This window comes from Haemorhous mexicanus, chromosome 13, assembly GCF_027477595.1.
Source record: "Haemorhous mexicanus isolate bHaeMex1 chromosome 13, bHaeMex1.pri, whole genome shotgun sequence".
NCBI lineage: Eukaryota > Metazoa > Chordata > Aves > Passeriformes > Fringillidae > Haemorhous > Haemorhous mexicanus.
The window spans coordinates 22479977-22499720 of NC_082353.1; the positions used below are offsets into that span (position 1 = coordinate 22479977).

Below are 19744 nucleotides of genomic sequence, written 5' to 3' on the forward strand. Positions count from 1 at the left end.
AAGATTGTGAATAGCGGGATTCTTCTACTATGTGTGGGCCAGATGCCTCTTTCCTGAAGAAAAATGGCTTTATTAATAAGTGTTGTTTAATACTTCAAATTTTCTTTTTCATGTTCTCTTGTTGGTTTGTTTGTATTGATTTTGTTTTTCTTTTTTTTGGTTTTGTTTTGTTTTGTTTTTTGTTTTTCCCTGTCTCCAAATCACAGTAATCTGATAGAAAAGCTGTGGCAGTGCAGATAAAACTGCAAAAATATACTCTGTTCTGTTGCCAGCTCATTCTCACAGAAGGGTAAGGGTATATTTGTCTTGAATAGAAGCAGCCTGAGACCTGATTTTTGTGGTCCTTTTTTAGAAGTCAGGGTTTTTTTACTATGATATCCTTCATCAATGTTTCTACTTGGAGATTGGGTCAGATACTGGTTTTGGGTTGGTTGTTTGGATTGGTTTTTCATATGTGTTGTTTTGTGGTGGGTTTTCTGCTTCTCTCAGACACAATGCAAGTGTCATGTTAGATTGTAATCCAGAAGTATTCATAGACAATATTTTATTATCACTAGTTGTACGTTGAAGTAACTTCTACTTAGCTTTTACTGCTTTATTTGGGCTTTTATCAGCTCCTGTTTGGACTTGAGATGTTTCTCTACAGATCCTGTTCTGTTTCGTGTGATCTCATGCAGTTGCAGCGAGTGGCTGTCTGGACTGGAAGTGACTTGGAATGCACATTCAGGACTATATTTTTCTGAGAAGTGGGTGGAGAGAGGTACAAAAAGGACAGTGGTGGAGTACCACCATCTTTGCCTCACTTCAGATACTTCTTTTATGACTCACTGGAAATGGTAATGAACGGCAGGCCAGGAGGAAAGAAACAACTGTTTGTTCAGAGACCAGGATTTTTCTTTTTGGACGGTGCTTTCTGCAGGGGTACTGTGTATAATGTAAGGAGAAAGCAGCCCAAAATAACCAAAGCAAACAGATGTTACTAACAGTTCTTGGCTATCAAGTACTGTGGAGTGCTTCTTAATAACCCTTATTTACAAGAAATCAAGTTGGTCTCGAGGAGTGATAACTGAAGTGATGTTGTAGCTTCCAGGCATTTAGGCCTATTTAGTTTCCAATGCTAAGTGATCAAGGCAATTATCTTGAAAAAAGATTTTTGTGTGTTTGATAATTACGTTCCTCTTGACTGTGGGCTTGGTACTCATCTGGAAGCTCTCCAGGACAAATGACCAATCTTTTTTGGCAGACATGGCAAGTGCAGTAGTATCCTCATCAGCAAGAGCAGCTAAGAGAATTTTTACAGGTTTATGGCAGTGTTTGCAAGGGAGCAAAGAGGAACCCCATATTTTCTTTTAAGGAGATGAGGAGTGGTAGAGGGAAAGATTTTAATGACAGAGTATCAGTATTGTCTCTTGTTCAGCTGCATATTGCCAGGAAGAGTACATCAATCACTGGGAAAAATCTGGCATATGTTACTCATTAATTTCTTGCTCTTTTGTATCTTTGAACTGAAAATGCCTGTGTGGATAGTGAGGATGTTCTTTTTGCTGTGGGTAGTACTTGTTTTCCTAGCTCATCTGTACAAGACTTACTGAAAGGCATTTAAATATCCACCTACTTTTCTAGAGGAGAACACTCCTGATGTGATAAATTTATTCTACTTTGCCATTGTTAACTCTCTGAGAGATCTTTCATCTTTTGAGGTGATTCCTTGATTTGTTTAGAGTTGGTAGAATGATTTATTTTGAGGAGAAGTTTTTGTTGGGGTTTTTCCATGGCTGTCTAATGCCCTTGTTCAGGTGAACTGGATGAAGAGCTGAGGCTGTCTTCCAACTTTTCTCTTCTTAATCATCTGTGAGAATGCCTGCCAAGTCTACATTTGTAACTGCACTAAAAATATTTGAGACTGCCTCTACATACGAATGATCTGCTGGAGTATGGGAATCCTCATCTTTCAATAAAATGAATAGTATTGTTAGTCAAAAAAATGTGGTGTTGCAATAGTGAGCAATGAAAAAGTTTTTAAGCCATAGTTTTGTACATTCTTTCAGGTGGTTTATGCAGATACTGTTGGGGGAAAAAAAAAGTGCTGCCCTTTTGTTCTCACTGCTTTTTCCTCTGCTGTGGTGCTGCAGCGGCCATGCATCTTTTCCTTGGTATGTATCTGGGGAATTGCATTAGAAGAAGGGCTAAATGATCAGAAACAGAAGCATCTAGATGCGAAGGCACCATGTGCAGCAGTTGGAATGATTTGTATTTAACAACGTCTGGATTAGCTGCTAGTCGTGCAGATCCCAGCATCTTTGCATTTGGTTTCACTAGACCCCCTTTGGAGGCAGAGCATAGTGAACAAATGCTGGTGAATCATGGTAGTGGTACTGGACAGAGATAGTCATTGCTATTTACTATCAAAGGGTATGGAAAGGTTTATCCTTATCTGTAACCTGTAAATTCTGCATCTGGTTGCCAACTTTGAAAGTGTGCAGAAGACGTGAGGAGAACTTGATGACTGGTCACCCTCAGGGCAACAGGTCCTGGACCTCCTGATGCTTGTTGGGCCAGGTGTAATGGCCCTCTTCTGGTTGGATAGCTTGAACATCCTTTTCCTGCTTGAGCAAGAGCTTTTTCTTTTCTGGGGCAAGTGACAAAGTTCTGAATTTTTATTTCGGCTTGTTAGATTTTTTTCAAAGCTACTTGAGTTGAAAGTGAAATTAAGAGTGATGCTTTTGGTAGAGAAATAGAGGGTTAGAAATAGAACCAATCAGCAGTCAAATGTATTTTAGTAAACACATCTTGCTCAATAGAATAATTCAAATTACAGTCCTGATAGTTTTATAGTAATTACCGGTGTAATTTTAATGGTTGTAAAGGTACCTGACTATGTGTCATACTGATATGAGCAAAGTCCTCTGAGTTAATTAGTGTGATTTCAGATTTATCTGCTTTGGAAGACTTTAAGGGACTGATCTTGAACATTGTATCTCTTGATGATGATCTTGTTTCCCAGGATGTTGATTGTTGCACCACTGTGAAAGCCTTCCTGTGCTCCTCTTCCCCCCACTCTTCCCTGGGATGTGATTATGATCTTTGAAGAGTGGAATTCTAAATAAGTATTGTTGGTGCCTTCCTTTAGATAGGACACCTGCTGTCTTGAACGTGCTGGTGTCCCTTAGTCTTCTTTTGTGAGCCTTGTTTCTGTAGGATGAGTTCTCAGGCAAAAGATGATAACGCTTTAAATGGTGTCAGTGCTGGGTGCTAGACAAGGTGGGCAAAAAAAATTGATGTGTTATGCAAATATGGACCCTGAGGGTGAGGAAGTCCATTGGGGAGTTAGGGAAAGGGAGACATTTTTTCTTTATTGAGGTTTTGTTGTTCTGAATGGAATGCTTAGTGTGCTGTAAGTCATTGCATGACATAATTTGTCATTTTTGTGGTAGGAATTAAATGGCAGGCTAGCATTATTTACTATCTCATTTCCAGCTTCTGACTGGTGGTTATACTGTGATCACTGAAACTCCATTTGCCAGAGAGTTCTGACCTCTTGTGTATTTCCTGCCATCTCTGCGATTTTTTGCCAAATTCTCCTGTTACAGCAACCACATGAAGAATGAGATGCTATCACAAACTATTACTTAAGGAGGTTTATATTATTTACTGTATGTCAGAAATCCTGTGAAACAAGCTACTTTCCACTTAAATAAATGTAGTTTTCAACACAGGGACAGGTCGATCATGTTACAGGTCCTTCTTGCTCAAAATATAGCTGTCCTGGAATTGTGAAACTAGCTAATTAACTACCAAAAACTGTAGTATGTGAATATGTTTAGGTCTTTACTGCTGCAGATTTTCATACCAACTTTGGCAGATCAAGAACTAATTTTTCATTTATTTTCTTGTGAGCAAATCTATTATTATATGTTTTATGCTTCTTTTTTTTTTTACCTCAGACTAGACAACTTTAGGAACTTTTGCATCAGCCCTGTGATATTTGTCAGAGTTATACCACAGAGGTATACAGTGTTGATTTTATTGATGCTCCAGGCACTTCAAAAGTGCACAAAAATGACCTCATTTCAAGAATTTTGTACTCACAGTCTAAGCATGTGCATGGAAATCACGTGTTGAAAATGTCTTCGAAGAATGGGATTTTGGGCAAATAGCCTGCCTGTTTCATGGTTGTGAGAAGGAGACGTTTAAGGCAGTCTAACTACGTTGGTAAAGCACAGGCTTAGGTAGGCTTGTTTTCCTAATTAAAATACGTTGGTATGGTATACAGACAGTGTTATGAAGACTGGAAACTAACAGTCATATATATATGCGCCTGGAAAGAGAGTTAAGCTCTGTGCCCCTCCTGTCTCCCTCTGTTTCCTCATTCAGGGGGAAATGGAGCATATGCTTCCTGAAGAAGAAGACAATGACCTTCTGAAACGAAGTTGGTAGGGGAACGCTGGAAGCAAAGAAGCGCTGCTGTGGCACTGACATGCTTACATGATTCTGACCTATGATCAGAAACTCTGTGGCCAGTGCTCTCAAACTAGTGACTTAGAAGTTTACATGGATGTTGTTTGCAGCTTTCCTGCTAGTGAAACTGGTGAGGTAGTCAGTAAGCAGAATGTGATGTGGAACTGAGCTTCAACCGACAGTGTTGGTACCGATACAAATCGTACCAGTTATTCTTCAACGTGATGTGTCAAGGTTACATATTTTATCTTCTTAGAGTTCTTCTTTGCTAGAAGTGTTATAATGGCACTCTTGAGGCCTGCACAGTGGAACTGACCGCCAGGTGCAGACTTAGATGGTGTGTTGGGCCGCTGTGTCATCTCAAAGTTGAAAAACGTCCCTGGCTAGGTCTGTGTAAAAAAGGAAAGTCCATTTTTTTGGAACGGTAGGAGAATTGAAGGTTAGAAAATGTTATTTATATTTCTGGCCCCTTCAAATAATTAGTTTTACTTGGAAATTACTGCTACTTAATGATGACCAAGAAGTGAGCTTTCCTCATTGGTGGATCAAATTACTTTTTTCAACTATGGGTGCATTCTGTATTTTGTATGCCATGCTCCGTTTTCTTTTTCTGCTGGAACATGCTGCATGGTAGTCCTGTTATGAAATGAGCTGCCTTCCTTAGAGGCTTTTTCCATTTTTTAAATTTTCTGCTCCAGTATTTTTGTTTATTTAATTTGCAACAGTTTCTGGAGAGTTGGTTTGCTAGTTCTACTTCCTCAGGCTTGTTTATAATCAGTCTGAGAGGAAAAGAATGGCTTTTCATTTATTTTCCACACTATTTCAGTTGTCTCAGGTTTAGCCAGACTCAACATTTTCACAAGTGAAAAAGCAAAAGGTATGCCATATGATCAGTGTTAAGTTTTTGCTGTGTCTAAACTCCAGTTCTGGTTGAATTACACCTATGATACTATTCAAACATAAGGACACATTTGTGTAAATTTGTCATAACTCTGAATAATGCCATATTGTGGGAGAATAAAAAAGTTGCTAGTTGAGATGATGATGTTATTTTTTTCCAGTCCTTGGTAATGGAACAATGTTTCCTTTGAAAGCTTGAAGACGGTGTTACTTGAGAGACTGGCTGCCCAACAATACCTGATGTTACCTTTTTATTGTCATGTATTGTCAGGTAAGCCTGGCTCTAAATTGCAGTTGATGGTAGTAGCTGTATGTAGGTATTAAGAATCTTTTTCTAGGAGGGGGATTTTGTAACAGTATGACTAACTGATTGGAAAGGTGCACTTACTACTTTAATTAGAGCTAGCTTCAGTAAAATTGTAAGTCCAGGATTATCTATGCAGTCATGTGATGAAACTTGATTGAAAAAATAATTCTGGGTTAAGCATTGTTTTCTGTACTGGTGAGAGGGAGGGAGCATAGTGCAAACAAGTAGCAGAAGTAGCAGAAAATAATTGAAAGTTTCTGCAAAAAGCTTTTTGATGGCATATTGTTCTAATGCCTAATGTTGAAAAGGAGTAGAGGTTGTTGCCCATCAGCCGGGTTCCCTGCTCATGTAGAAATGTATTTGTCTCATTCATCTGGAAATTCCACATGTATTTCTGCTTTTTAAGGATGACAGATGTTAATTTTAATACAAGTATGTGAGCTTTTAAATATAAAAGGTACTGAATGATATTTTCTGAAAACATAGCTTTGTCCTCTGGCTTAGCAAATGGTTAAGCAATGCCACACCAAGCAGGAACGTTACTGTATGTAAATTGCTCTAGTTTTGTAGTTATTATAACACCCACTTAAGAACCTGTTGAAACAGGTATGAGTACATTGAGATAGCTTATGTTCTAATTATGGGCCATTCATCTTTCGGTTTGGAGACAGACAAAACTCACTGCCTCTGTGTCCTTCCATAAGGTACTAATTAAATTGTTTGGTCACATGTCCCTTCTACTTACTTTAGGTCTTCTAGTCTGAAGAAAGTGGGTGTTTTTTGGTAGTTTTTTTTTGTCTTCCCAGTAAGGTAGTTGGGAAGGTGTTGTGAAAACTGTTGCTATGATTTGGACTATCAGCATCTGAGTAGCTCTATGTCCTCTCAGGAATCTTTGGTTCTAATGGTCTGTGGAATGCAAGTGGTCCAGAATTTTTAAACTTATGTCATGTTTATCACATATTCAGTTCGTATGTGCCTTTTTCTAGAACTTAATATTCAAGAGTGCCTAAGTTTTGAGAGGAAAACAGCAAAACCTGGAAAAACAGTAGTTTTAAGAAGAACTGAATTTCTTTTTGTAGTTTATATATAGATTTTTTTTCCAGGTGTTTCCAGAAACCTTTTCTTCCTGGTAAACACTACTTTCCAGGTCCTGCTTTAGGTTGTAAGCCTCACCCTTTTCCTGGGCTCAGGCTGCAGTCCACAGTGCAGTGGTGTCTCATTTGGGATTTAAAGTACACTGGGTTGAAGCAGGATCAACTACTTGCTTGTGTTTCAGATCAGTGCCAGTAATGTGGGTTTATAATCCCTGTAAGCCAAATTATTAACTTTGTTTACGTTATACTGTCAGCTCCGTTTTGTAGTATGGACTGTTGCTATTTTGGACCCCTGTTGTCTTGAAAATCACCTTTCTGTGATCTTAATTGGTCCAAGTCCTGTAAGAGCTTTAGAGTTCAGCTGCAAGTGAGGCATGATCTGAGTAAGACACTTTGGAAAGTGGCCTGTGGTTGTGCAGGTCCCTATTTTAGAGGCCAGAGCAGTCAGGTAGTGGGTCATCTACAGGTGAAACTGTAGCTGAGCTTGCAGTTTACAGCCTCCAGTAACTTGTACAGAAAAAATATCAAGATGCGCTTCTGTTTTGAGAACAGTGATTTTTTTCCAAATGTTTTGCTGTAGTCTTTATTTTTGTCATGAGATCTATGATACCATTCAATGAGATGGAAGGCAACAATGTAAGGGAAAATTAGTTATGAGGAGAGGAATGCCTGTTCCCTGTTTATTCCCCTGTTCTTGAAATGTAATAGTAGGGTGGGAGAAGATATATAGGAAGACAGACTTGAGAACATCATCTGTGTACTGAAAGAGAGTAGGTTTAGATTCGATATAAGGGGAAAAATTCTTTACTGTGTGGGTGTTGAGGCACCTGGAGCAGTTTGCCCAGGAAATTGTGGCTTGCCCTATCCCTGTAAGTGTTCAGGACCAGTCTTGGATGGAGTTCTGAGCAACTTTGTCTAGTGGAAGGTGTCCCTGCTTATAGCAGGGGGTTGGAATGAAAAAGGCCTTGAGGTCCTTTCTGACTCAAACCGTTCTATGATTCTGTGAACATTGTAGGGCCTCTCTGTGAGATCATTTAAAAGAGCTTGAGTAAGTGGCACAAAGTCCTGAAATAACTAGCAAATACTTAATGAGAGTAAAGAAATGCTTGTGAGATAAACCTGGAGAAGGGGAAGATTTAAGTTAGTTAAAAGGACAGGATGGCCACACTATGTGTGGACCAGTACAAACTAAGTCGTGGGTTGAAGGAGAAACATGAAGATGAGATGGTGTCTTAATTACTTTTGAAACTGGCTGATGAACTCTGAACTCTCCTCCTTAGTATTTTCTCTGAAGTGTTATTGACTAGGATTTTAATGATGCAGACTCTGTGTTAGTGTTATATACATTTTCAACCCCTAGTGCTAAGTGAATAGTATGCTTGAATATGACAGCAGCAGCAGCATGAGACTTGTTTGGCATGGGATTGTCTTCACAAATTAGAAATGTAGTCATGTGACCAACTTTGTTGTTTTTGCACTTCCAGATGGATGGAGGCCTGTTTGAATGAGGAGCTTCCTGCCACAACAGAGCTGGAAGAAGGATTGAGAAATGGAGTCTACCTGGCAAAACTTGGAAACTTTTTCTCCCCTAAAGTGGTTTCTGTGAAGAAAATCTATGACAGGGAACAGACTAGGTATAAGGTGAGTGCTGTTGACCATGGATACTTCTTTAGGTAGACATCTAAAATGGGAATATGTACGCATGGAGATACTGTGAGAAAATAAGCGTAAAGTTAATTTGTATTAGTCTTACCGGAGAAACTCTGCCTTCATTCTAGAACAATGGTTAAATGAGGGTGTGGGTGGACTCTTAGCTTTATATCTAAGCTTGCATTTAGGTGAACTAATTTATTGTAAACGGTCAATATAAGTGCTTATAGAAAGCTTCAGACTTCTTTCCTGCAAAAGTGCTGTTTTCACTATCTGTGTTAATGGAACTCATTGCTGTTCTTGACAGCTGTGATCTTTTGTTTCTAAGTGCCCTCCCTCTTGTTTCTGCTGATTTTTATTTCAGGCAACTGGTCTCCACTTCCGACACACAGATAATGTGATCCAGTGGCTGAATGCCATGTCTGAGATTGGTCTCCCCAAGGTAACTTCTGTCTTGTACATCCAAATAAATAAATAATCTCAGAAAAGCTTTGCATTCTGTGGAAGCATTTGATGTTATAAAAAAAATCAGCACGTGTACTCTAGTTAATTCTTAAATTTCTAGATTTGTGTCCCTATAGAAACTCTCTCCTAAAACCTGCTGAAAGATTTCATTCTGCTACATGTGTGAGAATGACTAGGAGCAAAATAATTTATCCCTGTGTACCATATCCCTGATATTACTTATCTTGCATAATATCTGGAATATGTCGTTCTTGCCATGCATTCCTTTTTGAGCAGTATCCAGGCTACTGTGAAAGCAGTATCCAGTTTGATTGTGAAAGTTTTTTTGGAAATCAGTGCTAAACATAGCACCACAACAGAAAATACTATGTTCTCTGTTTCTTCAGACTTTCCTATTAAATTTTCACGTCAAGTTGAAAATGTTCCTGGTATGGCTTAATCAAGTATAAATTATTGACTTGACTAGAGAAATGGCCAGATAAACTTCTCCGAGCTAATAAACACAGTTGCCTGAAAATATATGGAACTGTGATAGCATTGGGTTGATAGTCAGGATTTTTTGTAGCCACATTATGCATAGTCTCACCAAAACTGGCATTGTGTAGTTTAAGTTGATGCATGTTTTCTTTGCATATGTACTTGCAAATTGAGCACTTTGCTTTTGGCAAAGATTTTTAAATAACTTGTTGTGGTTTACCAGTTGAGCTTTCCTGGGATCTGTGATGATCTTACAGAAACACAATTGGTATTAGAAAATACTGAAATATGCTATTGGGGTGGTTAGGTGAAAAGAAATGAGGGATTTAGACAGAGAGACCTTAAGTGTCAGATATGCGGAAAGACTTTTCAGATGCAAGTAGGCTATGGGTGGAAGTAAATGTGTGAGAAGATGTTGAAGAAACTAGCTTGGGATTCAGTACATTTACAAGAGATTCTGGTGCTTTAAGTATTTTACCATGCAGGACAGCCAGAGAACTGATGCTGTGGAATTAAGGGTCATTCAGTGCTCTTGCCTTTACAGGAAGAGCAATGCTATTTTGTGCTCATAGGCAACAGCACAGAACCTTCAAATAGCTGGAAAATAACGTACTTTATTATGTTACAATAAATCAGGACTTCTGAAATAGTTGAAATGTCATATGTTAAACTTTGAAGGCTTTGTGTTTGAAAGTTTTTGGGTCCAGCTCACTGAAAATATAGTATGCAGAGCACCTCAGTGCTGGTCTGGGTTTCCAGTTTCCCTTTGAAACTGTCTCTCCTCTTGTTTCTCGACCACATTTAATCCAAACAAAATTCTGTTTTCTCTCTTCTCCTGTAAGTCTTTTTTTTTTTTCATCCTTTGGCTTTCACCTAAGTCCTTGGTAATACCTCATGACCCAGTCAGTATCTTGGTGTACACACAAAAGAAAGGTTCTGCCCATTCACATATGTAGAACTTGGCAGGAAAAGGGGAGCTCTGATTTGGGTATTGGAAACAAAAGGAAGCATTGACACTCCATTAGGAGGAACATTGGTTCAGGGCAGAGAAGCTTGAAGAGTTGTGTTCCATGAGCTGTTTCTCTAGTGTAATGTGGAAGAATTGAGCTGACGTGATTTGGCTGTATAGAGTGAATATAGTTCAGACTGCTGCCTTTGTTTTCTCTTTAGATATTCTACCCAGAAACAACAGATATCTATGATCGCAAGAACATGCCACGCTGTATCTATTGTATTCATGCACTCAGGTGAGGAATACTAGGCAGAAATCTGATCGCTTCTGAAATCTTTCGGCAAAGCTGAAAGGTGACAGGAGAGAGAGCTAAACTGAAGGCTGGATGGGGGCAAATCTTCTAGCAGAACAATCTCATCAGGTCAGCGAAGATCCGTTGAGCCAATATTTTGCCTTGGGCAGTGGCTGAATCAGATTCTGAAGGAAAAGAGCCAGTCAAGTATGTTGAGATTACTACGTTTTCATTCTGGTTCCCACCCTCTCTGCTGTCTGAGGCAGAGCTAGACATTCTTTAACCAAAAAGATAGTAAGGCACTGGCACAGATTACCCTGAGAAGCTTTGGCTGTCCCATCCCTGGAAGTGTTCTAGGCCAGGTTGGACGGGGCTTGGAGCAACTTGGGATAGTGGAAGGTGTCCCTGCCTGTGGCTACGGGGTGAGTTGAAAGTCGATGATCTTTAAGGTCCCTTCCAACCCAAGCCTTTCTGTGATCTGTGTTGAGCTAGCATGGCAGGCAAAAAGTAGGAGTTGGTTTTCTTTTCCCAGACCCATGTTTCTGCAGCTGTATGGGTTCATCCCTCCTTTATAGCCATTCCATTTCTCATCTCATACAATAACCCCATTTTAGTGTGCCAAATCAGCCTAGCGAATACTTCGCTATTAGAGATGCCACACCTGCAGTCCTGTGTCCAGTTCTGGGCTCTCCAGCATTAGAGAGACACAAGCAAGCTGGAGAGAGTTGAAGGAAAGGTCACTAAGATGCTTAATGGACTAGAGTATCTCTCCTGTCAGGACAGGCTGAGACAGTTGGGACTATTCGGCTTACATAACATATAGTGTCATGGGAATCTCAACAATGTGTGCAGCTATCTGAAGGGAGGATGCAAAGGAGATGTGAAGCCAGACTCTTCTCAGTGGTGTCCCATGATGTGATAAGAGGCAAATGGCATAATCTGAACCACAGGAGAGTCCTTCTTAACATGCTTCGTTTATCTGTGAGATTGACCAAAGAGTGGCACAGGTTGCTCTGAAATGTGGGGTCTCCACTGTTTTGATCCTCAAAAGCCATCTGAAGTGATCCTGGGGGAACTTGATCTTACGTGACCTGATTTGAAAAGGGAGCTTGAACAAGACAAACTTGAGTGCCCTTCTGGCCTCAACCATTCTGTTATTCTGTGAAGACTTCATAGTGGTGGGCCAGTTATGTTCTGCTAAGGGGGGGAAGAGAGGAGTCGGCTCACTCTCTTGGTGATTATCAGCTATTATATTGGCTTACCTCTCCTTGAATCTGTATTTCCTAAAACTGTGTTGTTGCCAGTACCACAAGGAAAAATTACTAGTTCTAATTTTTTGATTCTTTTCTTTTCTAGCCTGTACCTTTTTAAACTGGGTCTTGCCCCTCAAATTCAGGATTTGTATGGCAAGGTAGACTTCACAGGTAAAAAAAAAACAGCACTTATGTATGCTGCCTTCATCTCATACCCTTCTAGATCAGTTACTGAACACTTGTTTAGGTCAGTTAAAGGATTGTTGCTGTTGATATCCTTAATGTAAATAAAATTATAAATTAATGGCTGTGAGGAGTTTTAGTAATTTAAGAAAAAGGGCTTCATTTGCCAGCTTCTGAGACAGGAAGTTAGACAGTCATCAGTTCCTTTATTGTACTGTAATAATTTATTTCACAAATAACAATGTATTAACTCTTTTGTCACTGTTGTAAGATGCTTGTGTGTAAGATGCTTGATGTTGTGCCTTTTGTCTTAAATACGTTATCACTTTGGAAGCCTTGCATCCATCTCCTTGGGAGAGTTTTCCGTTTGGAACTTAGTACATGGTTCTGACCTCCTGTGACAGTTTAGAGGTGCCATCAGCTGAAGAAGTGTTTGACAGCTGATCTGCTGCAGGAGATGCCAGCGCAAAGTTGTCTGTCCACATACCTCCTCAAAGTTTTACCTCCTTAATTTTGTGAAAGTGTCAAAATCTCTGTTCTGCATTAGTGAGGCTCTTGTCCGAGGGCACGCATCTGGTTTAAAAGGCGTATAAACTTTATTTCCCTGCAGATTGGTCGTTGATTATACTTATAAAATGCTGAACTCTTTACTGTCTTTTAGAGTTGTATGATATTTAGCAACTGCACGTGTTGACACGCTGCATTCGCTTCTCTCAGTGTAGCCTGTTTGTGGGGAAAAGAAAGTCTTAAACTACTGCCTGTGCGTTTTCCTGACCTGTTGGCAACCACAGTTGAGGTACCTCAGAATGCAGTCAGTTTCCAGCTCCTCATGAGAGTTCTTGCATTGTTTTCTAATAAGAAAAACTATAGAATACTCTTGTATGAGTTTCTGGGAGAAATGTGGATTTTAGGAAAGTGTGCAAAATGTCTTAGCATTTTCATTTATTTTGTTTCACTTACTGAGTTACATTCAAAGTATTATTTAAATAATAATTGTCATCTATTGTAGCTGTCCTAATTTTTTTTTTAACAGCAGTTTGTACAACAGTGCTAATGGATTGTTAATGATAATGCCATGTAACACTATTTTAACATATGTTTCAGAGGAGGAAATCAGTAATATGAGGCTTGAACTGGAGAAATATGGTATTCAGATGCCTGCCTTCAGCAAGATTGGAGGAATTCTTGCAAATGAACTTTCTGTGGATGAAGCTGCATGTAAGAAAAAATGGCATTTTGTTTGCTTATTCAAATCAGCAGATCAGTTAAGTGTTGGTTTTAATGCTGCAGGTTTTAAACCTAGTACAGTCTTTCTGATAGGCCTTTTCAAAAACTGGGAAGATGTTTTTATTCTTTCCCTTGTGTATTTTTCTTTTTTCTGGAGCATGATAAAATATTGTAACTAGAAAGTAGGCTGCTATTTTTTTGAACAACATGAAGCCATGATGAAGTGAGAGATACTTTGATAATTCTTTTGCTTTCTAGGTAATTTTCAGATGATTTTTCTGCTCTTTTCAAATAAGGGATTCTGGGTTTCTTGATTTTTAACAGTGCTGTTTTGTTTGGGACTAACTGGCAGACTGTGGCTTGTTTTTCAGTGCATGCTGCTGTCATTGCCATTAATGAAGCAATTGACCGTCAGGTTCCAGCTGACACTCTTACAGCAATGAAGAACCCTAATGCTATGCTAATAAATCTGGATGATCAACTGGAATCCACTTACCAAGCCACACTCTACAGAGCAAAGCAAGACAAGATGGAGAATGCTAGAAAGAGGGTAGCTCAGTTCTTCTTTAAACCTTTTGCATGCATTGCTATGTTATATTGCAGTGTAAACTGTAGGGAATTCGCTGAATGTGTGTTAAGGTCAAGTATGTGTTGTCTTAGGTGGATTTACTCCTTCTGGCATTATGTTATGTTCCCCAGTAACCTATCTTCTTGCAGAAAACAGGCAATAGTTAACTGTGTTAGTCTGTTTAGCTGTCTGAAATATGGGCCACATAGATACAGAATTCCTGTCAGCGTTTTTATGTTGGGAATGCATCCTTCTGTTTTCACAGATATGTTTTTCTAACAATGAAATGATGAGGAAAACTGACTGATGCTGGAAGTGGTCCATGTTGCTTTAGAGCACTGTATAACACATGCCTAACTCTGTGTACTGCTTGCTATGTTCCGGACCTCTACTGTGTGTTCAGTAGAGCCATTAGATTGAAATAAGATGTTTCTAAGCTGTCTGTATCAGAGTTTGACTATAGTTACTCCAAATGTATTTATGTCTAGGGCTTCTTTTTGCATGTGTAGAGGTAGCGTATGCATGGCCTATCACAGGTCTATACAGGTCAACATTTACCCTTCCTGACCTTTTCAGTTAGAAGGTCTGTAAGGGAGAAGGAAGCTGTAGAAACCCTGATTAGTTTTTATTTCATCCTCAGATTGCCTCAGAAAGTTCAGATAGAGAGAGAGATGTGTATGAAGAACTTCTGACTCAAGCTGAGATTCAGGGAAACATCAATAAAGTGAACAGTAAGTGTAATGTTATACTAGTAGTCTTAAAAGAATACTTCAAAATGATACCTGTGCTCCTCGTTTTCTGTAATGCTGACAAAATTTCAAGGCAGCTCCCCTGTTTTTGTGGGTTGTTTTAGTGGTGGGCTGTTTTGGTTTTTTTCAGTTGTGTGGTTTTGTTGTTGTTAGTTGGTTTTGGTCTTGTTTTGTTTTTTTAGTCATTATTAGTACATAGTTGTAAGCTTAATTCTATTAATTCTTAGTACTACGACTTCTGTTACCCTTCCTTTTGGAAATGGATTGTCCATGTTGCTGGGCCCTTCAATTCTTCATCCTGAATAGTGCATGCCATTTCCAACCATTAGCCTGTTTTCAGGCTATTAATTCATAATTGACTTCATAATTGATTCTGGAAGTGTTCTTTTTGGATTACATACCTAACTTGCTGTCTGTCAGGTCTAAGAGTATTTCTTTCTGAGCGGTAGGTTGTGTAAACCATGGCACTTGCTCAAGACTCTGTTTTATTGTTGCTAGCACATGCAGCCATATCAAAGATTGACCTGGCTTTGGAACGAGGAGATGCATTAGCACTTTATGAGGCTTTGGCAACACCAGCCCTGGGACTTCGAGGATTGCTACGAGAAAATTGCGACTGGTATTTCAAGCAGTTCTTGAGTGATAGACAGCAGAAACAGGAGGTATGGAAAAGTGTAGATTACCCTGATTTGTGGGGCTTTTCCCCTGTTCCTGCCTTTCACCATGCAACTGTGTACTAATCACTCGGTATATACCTGCATTACGGTTTAGCGTTGTCTAGAAAAAGTCAGTGTTAAGAGATGGAAGCATTGAGTAAGCCTGTTATTTAGGCTTTATCTCTGCATGTGAAAGGCTAGTATAATGTTTGTATGTAGGTGTACATATAATAGACCAAACCTTAAACTGCCAACTTGTGTGTGTATAGAACTATTAAAATTAAGGTGTGTCCTCCCTCACTTTGCTGTTGTCAGTGCCCAAATAATGTGAATATGTGTGTTTTATAAACACCTATCAGATAAGCCTGAACTACTTTCACTGTGGAGAATACTATCATAGGCCACTTAAAGGCATGGTGCTTAGGGCCATGGTTTAGTGGTGGATTTGGCAGTATTAGGTGTATGGTTGGACTCAATGATCCTAAGGGTCTTTTTCAGCCTCAGTGATTCTGTGATGCTACCCAAGTTATTAAAGTCCTCCTAACCCCCTAGTTACTCAGTCTTCTTTTCTGTTTGTATTTGTGTAGTATCATAATAGTCCAAGAAGTGTGTATGTATAAGCCAAAGCTGAATGTTGTCCATTTTGATGTTCTGCTAACTCTATAGTTGCTCAGAGGTAAAACACAGCATTACTTAATGTATTGTTTCATGCCAAACTGCACAATTGCTAGTCTCACTCCAGCACGCAGCTCATGTACAGGGAGCCTTTTCCCTCAGAGTTGTGCCTTTTGTCCTAAATATGTTACCACGTTGGAAAGAATTTTACCTTTTATTGCTATGTCCATGGGACTGCAGTTCTGATATAAGAAAGATCAGGTTGTACACATACAGTCTTTCAGCACCTGAACTGAGAATATGGTGAGTAATTTCTGATTTCCTTATGTATATTCTTTCTGGTTTAAGTTCAAGTATTTTTATTGAGGTAATTGAAATTAACTTGGCATTGTTTCACCCTTGCAGTTTCTGTTTTTTCTTTAGGCTGACCTTACAGGTCCTCTGCAGAAGGAGGAGTTGCAGTTGGGAGTGGATGCTGCTAACAGGGCAGCACAGCAGTATCAGCAAAGTAAGGATTAGCAGAAATTATTGTAGCAAAGTCACTGTGGATGTGATCAAGAAAATGAGGCAGCACAGTATTTGGGTCTATTATGAATGGTCATTGTGAATGTTCTTTAAGTACTTTACTGCTGCTAAGAACATGAAATAGAGTTGGTTGCCCTAATTATTTGCAGTGTCTTTTATCCGGCTCTTACAACGTGGCTGGAGATAACAGCATTAAAATATTAATTTGAATTAAGAAACGTGGAATTTTTGGATCCATCTTAAATAATCTCTTTTTATAGAATACTTTTATGAATTTCTGTGCTGTGGATCTGTGAAGAAAATCTCTATTGCTCCAAGAGATGTGAAAGATAGGTTTGTCTGCTGATCATTCACACTGACCTACAGAACCATTACTGTTTCTGAATATCAGATAGCAAATAAAATGTAGATCATTTGATTGTTTTTTGATAGATGCTTCTGAGACCACACAGAGCTCTCTTACTGTCCAGGAGCAATTTACTTTGTGATAGGTAGAAAGGAGAGTAACAGAGATTGGAGGAGAGAGGATTTAGAATACACGAGGAAAATAGTGAATTAAGTAGGAAAATGCTGAATTAAGTAGGCAGCTACCTTCGAAGTACCTTATTTGTTAGGCATGGAAGTCCACATTTGTTTACCTTCTTGCAGTGTTTTAAGTTAGCCAGCATGTACCCACTACGGAGTGCCTTGAGCAGGATAGAGGTAGAAAGGAAGAGAAAATCGGGATGATTCCCGTATCCAAAAATTTGCAATGAGGCTTCTTACTATCAGAATACTGAAATGGTAAAACAGTCCCTTGATAACCAGACAAAAAGGTGAACTAGTATTAAATATGAACATTGTGTGTTTTAATGGTCTTCAGTAATGGAAGACTAGCTAACCAGTGTAGGGGGTGTATGGATCTGAGAGTTTGACTCTTTCCCTGCAGTTTGGGTATTATTCTTTCTCTAGTTAAGTATTTGAGTAAAATGAAAGTGCTGTTATTATGGGAGTCTCAGCTGTCTGCCTTCCTCATTTTTTATGCTCTTTTAATTTCTAGAACTGGCAGCAGTAGCCAAAATTAATTCAGCAATTCGAATGGGTGATGCTCAGAAGACTGTGGCAGAAATGATGAATCCAGAGGCCCAGTTACCAGAGGTTTATACATTTGCTGCAGATCTTTACCAAAGGGAGCTGGCCACCTTACAGCAACAGAGCCCTGAAGTAAGTATCACCTTCCCTGTTATTTCTGAAAGTTGGCATGGGTCATTGGGTCTACCTTGCTGTTTTCCTAAATGCGTTCTCTGGAACAAACCTGTCTTGAGTCTTCACAGAACTTCTTTGGTGTTCAGTCTGTTCTGATGTGGTTTAATCCTTTAATCTTGATCTGATCGGCCTTGTAAGACTTTACCTCAGTCTCTTAGTTAGTGATCTAGCTTTGTTTATGATACTCACCTTTCTACTTTGTTGTCTTAAAGGATGTCTCTTTGCCTTGTTACATGTCTGTTCTGACAGCTACTCCATTGTTTTCTGTGTGCAGCAATAGTTTGTATAGAGTGAATAGAATTAATTTGTTGTCCTCTTTGTATGCAGGGTCACCTCACTCATCCAGAACTATCTGTTGCTGTAGAGATGCTGTCTTCTGTGGCCCTGATTAACAGGGCTTTGGATTCAGGGGATATGAACACAGTGTGGAAACAACTGAGCAGTCCTGTCACAGGCCTTACAAACATTGAGGATGAGAACTCACAGAGGTGAGTGATTCAAGGAATTGTAGTTGTCCTTGATGGTGCATCTGTTCTGTGGCTTCATGATTTTTCTGTTCCTTCTCTTAAATTTGCATTATTTCTACATTATTTGTTACAGTATGGATTTAATCTCTGCCGTCTCTTGCGTCTTGTTTTTGCGTTTACTGTTTCTTACTGGTCTGATTCCTGTGCTGTCTTTCAGTGCTTTCTCATGGATTTCACATTAAAATCATGCTGTAATACCATTAGGTTGTCGTTAGTACTTATCCCAGCTCACCCATTTTCTTTGCCCTGGACTGTTACTCAGCGTTTCAGTGCTTTTTTCTGTTTGGCAATTTTGGCTGTTTGAACCTATTTCACATTTGTGCTGATATCCTTCACACACACAACCATTTCTCTTTCTCCCCACTTTCAGTTTCAACCCTCATGTTATGTCTCCTGCTTAGTGGGCAGTTCTCAGTGCTGGGTTGTGTGCTCCCTGAGCAGCTTGTTGCAATGTCATGTTTACTGGATTTGGGTTTTGTTTTCTGACAGATACATTGATGATCTGGCGAAGCTGAAAGCTGAAAGAAGTGCAGAAGGAAATGAATTTATCACATGGAATGATATCCAGTCATGTGTTGATCATGTGAATAAAGTTGTGCATGAAGAACATGAAAGTAAGTTTTTCTGTTCAATTCATGGTAGACTGATTGTAGCTTATAAGGAGTGCTAAAATTAGATGTCAATCCAAAAGGTTATTGATTGACTTGTAGTTGTGTTATACATTCGATATCTGGGAAGATCTTAGTTGTGAACAAGACTTCATGTTCTGTAATATGAAAGTCTTGATTGCGGGACTTTCTGTTGATGGAGAGATCAGGCAGTCTGTTGTGTTTGTGGTATTGATGTCAGTATCTCAAAGCTGTTTATTAATATTTCCAGTGTAGATTTCAACCCTTTTTGGATTGGAAATGCCTTGTCTGGTGTCAGCGTCTAGGATTAGTCTAGAATTGCTAGTCATTTTGCTTCAATCACCCAAATTTAAGCTAGCATTACCAAAATCTCTCAATTAGTTGTAGCCTTGTCTTGGAGTGCTCCATCCTTCTTCCTAATTTGCTGTGTTCAGTAGAAGATATTTTTCTTGAAGTCTTATCCTTTTATTTGATGGCTACTTTTTCCCTGTTCAGGTTTTCCTTTTCTTCCTTTTATTCCTTTTTTAATCTGCATTGGTATTTTTACCTTCCCAGTATTTCATTCGCTGGTTTAGTTGCCAGTAATTTAGCTCCGTAATCAGAAGATGTGCAAGAACTCTCTGAAGTTGAAAGTGTCTAACCCAGATCACTGGTGATACTCCAGCTCCATGGGTGTGGGGACACTGATATTTGAGCTCTCGTGGTGACCATGCTTCTGAAGTTAATCCTTCAACTGTACTATGTGTCTTACGCCCTGCAATCGCCCTGCTCAGTGTTTCCCTACAAGGCTTATTGACCTGGAGCAGGGAACCCTGTTTCTTTGCATTCATATAAAAGGTGTGCTCGAGGAATCACCACTAATGCATTGCACTCACTTACAGACATTTGGTCAGTAGTCCTATATGGAAGAGAAAGGAAGAGGTGTAGTATATACATACATATACAGCGCGAGGTTCAGCGGGGCTTGGAGCA

At 39.3% G+C, this 19744-nt stretch overlaps 1 protein-coding gene across 2 annotated transcripts in view; it reads left to right on the forward strand.

Annotated features, from left to right (window-relative positions):
* The window catches only part of IQGAP1 (IQ motif containing GTPase activating protein 1), a 53837-nt gene that overhangs the window by 6066 nt on the left and 28027 nt on the right, over window positions 1–19744 (forward strand). The window contains exons 2-14 of one of the 2 annotated variants that reach the window (XM_059858888.1): window positions 5520–5629; window positions 8244–8400; window positions 8774–8851; window positions 10522–10598; window positions 11952–12019; window positions 13136–13249; window positions 13630–13808; window positions 14467–14557; window positions 15074–15237; window positions 16270–16354; window positions 17411–17574; window positions 17944–18104; window positions 18633–18757. In XM_059858888.1, the coding sequence (XP_059714871.1) occupies window positions 8248–8400; window positions 8774–8851; window positions 10522–10598; window positions 11952–12019; window positions 13136–13249; window positions 13630–13808; window positions 14467–14557; window positions 15074–15237; window positions 16270–16354; window positions 17411–17574; window positions 17944–18104; window positions 18633–18757 (1459 nt within the window). In that variant the 5' untranslated portion in view covers window positions 5520–5629; window positions 8244–8247. The remainder of the gene's footprint in view (window positions 1–5519; window positions 5630–8243; window positions 8401–8773; window positions 8852–10521; window positions 10599–11951; window positions 12020–13135; window positions 13250–13629; window positions 13809–14466; window positions 14558–15073; window positions 15238–16269; window positions 16355–17410; window positions 17575–17943; window positions 18105–18632; window positions 18758–19744) is intronic. The other variant, XM_059858887.1, reaches the window with a different exon arrangement.